At 45.4% G+C, this 10,296-nt stretch overlaps 1 protein-coding gene across 2 annotated transcripts in view; it reads left to right on the forward strand.

The window, feature by feature from the left end:
- Positions 1–7,494, forward strand: part of dag1 (dystroglycan 1) — a 40,584-nt gene extending 33,090 nt beyond the window's left edge. For both annotated transcript variants that reach the window (XM_035152583.2, XM_035152584.2), the window contains exons 3-4: positions 3,339–3,797; positions 3,891–7,494. In XM_035152583.2, the coding sequence (XP_035008474.1) occupies positions 3,339–3,797; positions 3,891–5,717 (2,286 nt within the window). In that variant the 3' untranslated portion in view covers positions 5,718–7,494. The remainder of the gene's footprint in view (positions 1–3,338; positions 3,798–3,890) is intronic.
- Positions 7,495–10,296: the final 2,802 nt, after the last annotated feature.

Genomic DNA, 10,296 nt, shown 5'->3' on the forward strand with positions numbered 1-10,296 from the left:
CAGAAACAAGCTTGAGCTAATGAAGAAGTTATAAATCATCATCTTGTCAAATCAAACCTTCAAATGAGGTTTTCCTGTAATTTACAAAGCAGCCGCTCCTCACACGTCTCGACTCTTCTTGCATTGACACTCGACTCGTCGTCTGAAACGTGACGCGTCAGCGACGAGGCCGCTCGGCAGCGTCTGTGGAGTTCCTGTAATCCCGTCTTCCTCCGGAAAGCAGCTCCGCTCAGCGACTGCAGCTCTGAAGAGCGGAGGAGGCAGCGATGCAGAATGAAATAAGGATGATGCAGCTGATATGTGATAATGTCTCCGAGTGTTTCATGCCTGTCCCTCAGCCAGACTTCAGATACGGGTCTCGTAGCAGCGCAGCGGCCGAGGCTCGTGGCGCTGATAGTCACGCCGGCTTTGTGGCTGACGTCTGCGTCGAGAAGAGAAAATATGATCAAACAGCTTTGCCTAACTTTGATGAGATTATGGTTTATTTCATTTTAATTAAGAGTCTTTTAAGAGTCGGGGGTGAAGTGGATGTGGTGGCTGCTCTGTGGGTGACAGCTGCTCTCAGACCTCGTTATACATGTCGCTGATTCATTCTGCGAATCGTGCAAAAGGCTCTAATCTCAGTGGCTCGGCTTCTTTTATGCCGTTAACGTTCATTGTACATGCTACTTAAAGTAATTGTGTCCCTTCTCAAAAGCCGAGTTCCTCAGAGCTGCTGGAGTCTGAGTCTTTTCAGGGTGAACGAGACTCCATTCCCCCGCGGAACGTTTCCTGAACGAGTCGTTTAACTGCCGCGTGGAGAGGTTATCACGCCGCTGAGTAAATTCACTCTGATTGTTGCCTCTGTGTGCTACGTTGCCCTTGAAACCACCTTTTAATATCTACTTCACAAAGTAGCTGGCTCTCGTTTCTTCTCGCCGCCTGGCCTGAATAAATCTCCCAGAATGCAGGGTTTTCGCTGGCTGCGTTCAAAGGGCTCAGGCGGTAACCTTGCCAGTGGTATGTGTGTGTGAGGGGAAGGGAGGCTGGGCTGTGAGAGCGCACGATAACCTTTAGGGCCAAAACATCAAGCGCCCTGCACCGAAGCTTTGTGCCAGGAAAAGATATGAAATATTTGTCTTGACATTTTGGGGGATTTGATGTATTTTTCATGTTCATTTTGGGAGACGAGCGCTTCGCTGAGCTCATGTACGACTTTACAAAGAGCGGCCGTGTTTTAGTTTAACCTTCTTCTAAGCCGGGAACTTACTCTTTTTAATGAGCGCTCTGCAAACTGACGTCCTGTGGGCGACCACATGTTTGCATGATGCTGTTGGAACTGATCTGAAATGAACTGAAGTCTTTTTGTACCAGAAAGTCAAAGTTTCTGTCTCTCACTTCATCACTTGTTACGTGCAGAGAGAAACGTGGCAGCAGCGGCTGGTGGCCTTGTTTTCAATGTTTCAATGGATCTAAGATAAAAACCACAATATTCAGAACGTTCATCTTTTTCTTCTACAAGCAAAATGACGTCATTTAAATTCAAAGACGGCAGATCAAATAATACATCATCATTTAAAGTGATGGAAAAAAGTGTTAAGGAGTATTTAGTTCATGTTTCTATATCTAGATCGAAAACATGACAGGTTTTTGTATTTTTTATATTTCTAACCTACTTTTGTCATTTCTTATGGTTTATTGACCTAAAAGCTTTTATCTGAGGTCGTACAGAGACATGAAGCATTTGAAGATTCTCCAGCTTGTGATGTTGTGAAAAATGAATTTGTGTCTTTTCCCCTCGATCGTCTTTCATTGGCAGCGGATGAGGAATCGTCGTCGTGCTTCCAGGAAGCAATCGAGTAATTTACGGAGCAATTATGACAGTTATGATGAGATGACTGTTCGGCAACTCCCTTGTCCTTCATCGTCTCTTTATGATTGAATTGGTAATGCCGTGTCAAGAGGCTCTCAGCTCGAAGTTTAGACGAGTGGACTTTGTGTGAAACGCAGCTCAACAGGTTGTGAGTCGGTTCCTGGGATCGAACACGAACATCAGTGAGAATCAAGTTCCTGTTTCCTGCTGCGTTTTAAAACATCAACACCTGAGACTTTCTATCTGAACAGAATCGTCATGTTCGGATGAAGCTTTTTCAAAATAATGACCGAAAGGAAGAGGAGAGCAGAAATAAAGACAAAGAAAAACATATTAAAAACAATAAACTATTTGTTTTTGAGGTTAATCATCAGTTCATCTTTATGAGCAAAGAATCAGAAACAAAACATTTGATAAAACTGAGCTCGATCAATATTGTGTTAAACCTCCTCTGTGTTTACACAAATAAAATATCAACGTATATCTTAGACTTTTATTATATAGCAATGAATGAAGATTCTTTCACGATTATTATTGATATTGTTTTATCGCTCAGCCTTACAGGGGAGTGCTCGTCCATTTATACAAAATTGCACCTGCTGTTACCGTGGTAACCGTTCTGTCGTTAGAACTGAGCCACTGACGTCATCGTCCGAGGTCGCTCCGCTGCAGCGAGGGTGACATCATCAGGGGGGTCAGGCCCCGCCCCCTACAGGCACATGGTGTGTGTGTGTGTGTGTGTGTGTGTGTGTGTGTGTGTGTGTGTGTGTGTGTGTGTGTGTGTGTGTGTGTGTGTGTGTGTGTGTGTGTGTGTGTGTGTGTGTGTGTGTGTGTGTGTGTGTGTGTGTGTGTGTGTGTGTGTGTGCTGCCTGTGCGCTGGTTAGACCATTAATGATGCGTCTGGGGAGAACTGCCTCTACATAATTTATCAACCAGGATTTATTAGCCACAGAATTAACTTGTCGAGCGCAAGTTGCATTTGTTTTTGGATTTATGTGTAGATGCACCGCCCCCACGGTCCATTTCTCTCCATCAGCCACAGTCTGCAGCCGTATAATTGGCCGAGTTGTTTTAATTTTAGTCTGGTTTAAATTAGATTGCAGAGCCTTTGAGCCCGTGTGTGTTGGCGTGGCGCAGCACTGAGTCCTGATCATGTTGTTTTTAGATTCAGCTCCTGTCACAAATGTTTAAATTTGGCTCCACACGCATCAACAAACAGGTAAATTTAGACAAAAGTGGGAAAATCGGTTCAATTGTTGTGTTGTAGACAAAAAGCATTTAGTGTTTTCTGTCTCGCCTTCATCAATCCTTTTATTCTCCAGCAAAGAAAAACCATTTCCACAATTAACAGTCACCAAACACTCTGCGTCTCAAAGACTTTAATGTCTAAGAAGACTTCACTTTCACTTTTAATCATCCACTTATTCTCCTGTTTGCAGATGAATGAGTCATTTGTCTTTTTCTTCCTCGTCTGTGTGTCTCTCAGATTACTGAGATGGGTAAGGATTCCCTCCCCGCCTGGCTGCACTGGGACGCCGGCAGCAGAATCCTGCAGGGTCTTCCTTTGGAGGAGGACAAAGGCGTCCATTACATCTCCGCATCCATCTCCAACCACACAAAGTCCTCTTCTTCTGAGGTGTTTTCCATCGAGGTTCACCCTGAAGATCATCCGGATGCAGACGCAGCCCAGCTGTCATCCAACCAGGCCACTGCTGAGGACGACGTCCGGCCGTTCGTGTGTGGACACGAGGAACCGGTCACGGTGCTGACGGTGATCCTGGATGCTGATTTAACCAAAATGAGCTCAGAGCAGAGGGTGGAGCTGCTGGATAACATGAGGAGCTTCTCTGGGGTGGGGCTCCAGCACATGAAGATACTGCCCGTGGTCAACAACAGGCTGTTTGACATGTCTGCGTTCATGGCTGGGCCGGGGAACGCTAAAAAGGTGAGTGACTAAATGATCGTGTTCATCAGGTCAATCTGTTCAATAATTAACTAAACAATCCGCTCTAACAAATGGTAATGAATGTGTCTCCAGGTGGTGGAGAACGGAGCTCTGTTGTCGTGGAAACTCGGCTGCTCATTGGACCAGAGCACGGTCCCAAACATCAACAGTGTCCAGGGTCCAGCGAAGGAAGGCACCATGTCGGCCAAGCTGGGCTACCCGGTGGTGGGGTGGCACATCGCCAACAAGAAGCCCCATGTCCCGAAGAGAGTGAGACGACAGCTGAACAACACTCCCACGCCGGTTCTGGCTGTGCTCCCCCCTACGACCGTGGTGGAGCCTCCAGTGAGGATTATCCCGACCCTCTCCTCCCCCTCTATCGCCGCACCAACTGAGAGCTCAGCCCCCCCTGTACGAGGCCCCGTTCCCCTTCCAGGCAAACCTACCATCAGAGTCCGTGACCCCATCGCCCACACTCCAACCTTGGGACCTCCTCAACCAACAAGGGTGGTGGAGACCACCAGCACGATTTCCATCCAGCCAACCATGACCAGGCCCACGTTTGTGGAAGCGACAGCCACACCCCCCACACCTACCAGAAGACCTACCAAGAAACCTAAGAGGCCTAAATCCACACCGGTGCCCAGAGAGTCAAAGACCTCTACACCTAAGCCGGCCATACGCACCACCGCATTACCAGGTGTTATCGTGGATCCATCCAATCACAAGCCAAGCCTGAAAAACCCCCTCGACCAGGTCAATGCATTGGTGGGCACCTATTTTGAGGTTAAGATCCCGCTGGATACATTCTTCGATTATGAGGACGGCACAACCGACAAGCTGCGTCTCACCTTGAGACAGAACCACAATGAGGTGGTTGGCGAAGGCTCCTGGATCCAGTTCAACACCACCAGCCAGCTTCTCTACGGCCTGCCTGACGCCCCACATGTGGGGAAACACGAGTACTTCATATATGCAACGGACAAAGGAGGCCTGAATGCAATCGACGCTTTTGAGGTCCGTGTTAACCGCTGGCCCGTCAATGACAAGACCCCGGTGATCTTCACAGCCCGATTCGATGGAGCGCCACATTCAGTAACGCATGATATCCACAAGAAAATCCTTCTGGTCAAGAAGCTGGCGTATGCCCTCGGGGACCGCAACAGCAGTACAGTGAGTCTGCTGAATATCAGCAAAGGGTCCATTGTAGTGGAGTGGACAAACACCAGCCTCCCGCAGCATCCGTGTCCAAGGGAGCAGCTCCTGGTCATGAGCAGAACACTCGCCAATAGTGAGGGAAGGCCGTCGCAGACCTTCAAGTACGCTATGGAGCCTGAGTTTAGACCTCTGGATGTCAATGTCAAAGGAAGAGCAAGCTGCAGAAAGTACTCCTTTGTCCCACCAGGGGAGATCGATCTACCAGAACCTCCAGCAGTCACCCCGGCTCTGGGAACCGGCCGTCAGAGCACAGACGATGTCTATCTCCACACAGTCATTCCTGCTGTGGTGGTAGCAGCCATACTGCTAATAGCAGGAATCATCGCGATGATCTGCTACAGGAAGAAGCGAAAGGGCAAGCTGACCATTGAAGACCAGGCCACCTTTATCAAAAAAGGTGTGCCCATTATCTTTGCGGACGAACTGGACGACTCTAAGCCGCCTCCATCCTCCAGTATGCCCCTGATTCTGCAGGAAGAGAAGCCCCCACTTCCACCTCCCGAGTACCCCAACATGGCCACACCAGAGACCACTCCTCTCAACCAGGAACTGCTGGGGGAGTACACCGCTCTGCAGGACGACGACCCCAACGCCCCTCCCTACCAGCCACCACCTCCCTTCTCCACTCCCATGGAGGGCAAGGGCTCCCGTCCCAAGAACATGACTCCCTACAGATCCCCACCTCCCTACGTGCCGCCCTAAGACCAGTTCAAGCCTCCCCTCGTAGGGCGGAGGGAGAGGATGCCTGAGGAACTGCGACGGTTTCCATTCTGGTGTCTGTCTGGACATTTACAGGAGAGATGACAAGAGGTGCTAAAGTACAAAACAGCTACAAGGGATTTGGGTTTGGGGGGGGGGGGGAGGGATGAGTCGGGGTTTTACAGTGGACACATGGGATGATCAGTTGAAACAGCTGGGAGCGACTACTGTTTCAGTGCTCGCCCCGCTACTACAGTGGCCTAAGACAAACAGATTCTCGTCAGCACTGGCTTTCGGGTCGACCAGTTGGTCAGAAGCGACAATTGGGAGACGTGCGCTCCCTTCCCAGCAGCATTTCACTTTTTCTTCTGTTGATTTGGATACTTCTGTTGATTTGGATTTTTCAATTTTATTTTTCATCTCTAGCCCGAGATTATCAGTTTTTCTTTTTTGGGGGAATGAATCATTTGCCCAACAACTCTTTTGTCTTGCTTTGAAATAATACGAGGAGACGGCGGACTGCCATCAGGCCGCTGCAGGCAACAGCTCGTACTGAGATGCTCTGAGTCTCGATCCCCCGGCAGAAGACACACGAGGACGGGCGGCCGCGGAGTGTGTGCACGTTTGAATGAGTGGGTGTGTTTATTCAGATTCAGTACGGTTTGCCTTTTAACACTAGTTGTCTATTTCTATCCTTATTCACGATGTCTAGTAAAGATGAGAATAACATGGTAGCCTAAAAAAGATTTAGAGATAAATAATAATTTCTTTGTTATAATGGTTTTTAAAATTCACTGTATATCTGGAGGATGTCCTGAGAGCTTGTGTTATATTTTGTTGGGTGGTGGAGGAAAGGGATCGACTCAGTGAAATAACCTGCGGGAGATGTTTTATTCCTGTTTATTGCAACAATTCATCGATAATTATAGATGAAAAAAACACCTTTTAATGGTAAATTAATAATTTAAAGGTAAATCAGGATTTAAATGTGGATTTGGATGCAGAATAAATAACTAATCTAATTCTACCTTCATTTGGTGACTTGACGTGAACACAGTGAAACGACGTTTCCGTTCATTCACAGTTGAGACCTGAACGGGAAGAAGAGCTCCAAGTTTATTTTGGTCCAGTGTTAATTATTTTTTTATGAAAGGAGGAAAGTTCCTCTGAGTCCGAGGAGGAGGACTTTGTGCCACGGACACCGTCCCGGACGGGATTGTACAGATACTCACGTTTTAAAGGTCACAGAGGAGACGGGAGTTGAGTCGGAGGCAGAAAGACAGAACCATACATTTCTAGAAATTAGCGATCAAAGAAAATCTCCCTCTAATTTTCTTAATTTTAATTTTTTACAAAGTTTTTGATACAGCCTCAAATTGTTTGATTATTAAAATAAAACCTGATTAATGATTAGTCTTCTGTGATTTGTAAAATCTTAGACTTGAACTATGATTCAGTTATGTACACTTTGTTTTTGTCATGGGTCACATAATTCAAGTGTTTTATTTTATCGTGTGTGTGTTTGCATATCGAAATGTATCTCCCATTATACACAGAAGGAATGACCCATATTTTATGTAATCACAAATTTTATTTTTATGTCCTTAAGTTTGCTGATGAGATGAAAGTGACCCTTTGCAATAATAATGTAAGTCGGCTCAGCGACTGGTCGATGCCAGGGACTCGTATTGTCATAATCTTGTTGGTTTTTGCAGGATGCCAAGGCTTTTGCTTTTCAAGTGTGCATTGTCATAATAAAACCAACTGGTACGATAAGAAACTGGTATCTGGTTTGACTTGTTCGTGCTGGTGGACGTCCGCCACCTTTTCATCGTCTCTGTCAGAAAGATTAAACAAAACACTGGAAACTGGTTTGATTGAAACTTGCTGGAAAGATGGGACACGAGTCCAAGAAGAACGAAGTTGGGATCAGATTTGATTTAGGAGACAAATCCAAGTTCCTTCATCCACCACTGACCAGAGGTTTGCTGTTTCTGGGTCCGTCCGTCTTGTGAACCCGATGTCTCTTGAACATTGGATGATGTGGTGCAGCTTGTTTGAAGGGACCTGGAGGTGTGAACTCCACCGAGGGACGTCCTGGTTCCCATCACTTACCAGTCAGAACCCGACTGATGTTTACGGAGGAGGTTTTCGCTCACTGACACTTTTCTGCTGCTCCTTCTTAGCCTTGAGTTGACAAATCAATTTGTCTCAAGTCCACGTGAGGTTTCACGTCCCCTGACGTCTCGCTGCCTGTCCTCCGCCGTCCTGTTTGTACTGAGTTATTCTGCTGTTGGACGATTCGGTCTGACAGCTCCGGCCATGAAAAGCGAAGCTCTGAACGGTCTCAGCTCCGTCCACACGCTGCATACTGATCCTTCTCATCGATCACTGAGGATATTGATTAGATGTTAACAATTTGTCGGCTCTGTTGTGGCTCTGTGATAATTCCTGGAAGTAGAGGAAGTGATGATGGACGTATCCCCGAGGAGGCGCTAGTTACTGAAACCTAAACAGACCATAGTGACGATGAAGATGAATGGATTGACTGAGTGTGTCTATGACAAGGTCGTGATCTATAATCAGGAATATCCGTGTTCTCACTCATCCTGAAAACTGGACATTTAAAGACAACATGTTTTTACTGTATTTTATCTCCTGATATAAATCACCTTCAAACTACAGCAACAACTACAACAGAACGTTGAGGACAATAGTATTAATAGATAGTTATAATAAATAGTTAGAATTGATAGTTATTCATTTACATCAAGACAGCTGCAGCCATCACAAGATAATATGTTCAGCAATTATTCTATAGGTGGCACATCATGGTTTCATTCACTACTTTAAATATCAATAGAAGTAGATTATAGTGTATATATAATAATATATGTATGTATATATGAGGGAGTTGAGCTGCTTTGTAAAAGGAATAGAAATGGGCTGAAATGGGTGAAAAGTGAAAGTTACATTTTATGTCCTGAATTGTTAAGAAAACCTGCAAAAACCCTAAAAACAGTGAATATGCTCATTTTCAAAGACACAGGACACATTGACAATCTTTATTAAAACTATGTACTTGACCATTTGAATGATCTCAGACATCAGTGACACGGTCGTTGAAGGAACTGGACCTTCAGCAGGACTCTGACCACGACACTGACTTTGGGAACTTTACGAACAAACTCGAAGGTTCCGTCGTATTAAACTACAGACGTGCTGAGTTTGTATTTTTCAGTCTAATCAGTGAAAGACGCAGACGAGCCTGACCCACGACGGAGAGGCTGTGGAAGTCGTGTGGTTTCGTTTTGTCTGCGTCGCTTCACAGGAAGTCGACTTCTCACTAAAAGAAAAAGAGGCAGTGTTCTGTCGGTTTCTTTTCTCACAATTTCAATTGAGTTTCTCGGTGTGATGATAAACTTTGTGGATATGCACCTCTGAAAACAGGGTTACACGCTGCTGCACAAGTGAAACAACAGAAAACAATTAAAATCAGTTTGAACATTCGAGCAGAAATATTCAACTAAACATGTTATAGATGAGAAAAGAGACATTTTCAAGAGATTCAAATTGTACAAATATAAAAAACGTTTTGCAGGATTGAAACTAACTGAACTAACTCTGAAGCCTGAAGTGAATCGTGTTTTTGAGTTTTCCTTCTTCACACATGTTCAGATTCGTCACCTCTGTGCATCAGTTTGTTCTCCCTGAGGAGGTGATTGTAGAAGTGAGGTCCTGATCCTGTCTCAGAGGAAAAGAGAAAGATGAAGGACGAGACACTGAAGTGGTTGTCTCCTTAGTGAAACCATCTTTTGATTAGATTTGTGATCTGCTGGTTTGAAGGCAGCTCCACTTCATCTTGTTTCTCCCTCATGGATCATGTTTGTGTCTTAAACCTTCGAGGAAGGTTCAGGCTTGAGTCTGAGCTCAGTTTGTGTTTGACACCATCTCACGTCACCAAGCACATCAAACCTTTAATTACAGTGTAAATGTCCCACAGTGACGATGTGTCTTAGTGCTGCAAAGAGTTTTCCCTTGAGTCAGCGTGTGATGGAGGATTTCTCCTGCAGCTCCGTCATCAGACCTCATTTCATTGAGTGAACTTGGTTTTCCAGTAATTGAACATTTTCCTGAAAACTTTGTGTCTTTTGACCGAAGTTTTCTTTGAGGAACTGAAGTGGACTCAAAGGACGATTGAAGAGAAGAAGTTTCCTCCTGAGTCTGAACCAGACTCTTTCACCTGCAGCACCGACTGACTGAAGTTTGTCACTGAAGAATATACAAATATTCATATTTGTATCTATATATCTGTACATATTCTTTCCAGAACACATTGTGTCGTAGGACACTGATTAAAAACTAGATGCTTTATAATCCCAACTCTATAATCTATCTAAGGGGAGGCCTCCGTGACCTTTGACCTTTCACAATCTGAATCTAACCTGTTTATCGTTTGCTCGAGGTGATCTTCAGACGTCATGTTCACAGGACGGGGACGGGGACGGACAGAAGGACATCCTGTGCTGTTTGAGACATAAAAACATGAAACAGATTTTAATTTGAAAATCCAAGTCTCCGG

Source organism: Hippoglossus stenolepis, chromosome 3 (genome assembly GCF_022539355.2).
Source record: "Hippoglossus stenolepis isolate QCI-W04-F060 chromosome 3, HSTE1.2, whole genome shotgun sequence".
Taxonomy (NCBI): domain Eukaryota; kingdom Metazoa; phylum Chordata; class Actinopteri; order Pleuronectiformes; family Pleuronectidae; genus Hippoglossus; species Hippoglossus stenolepis.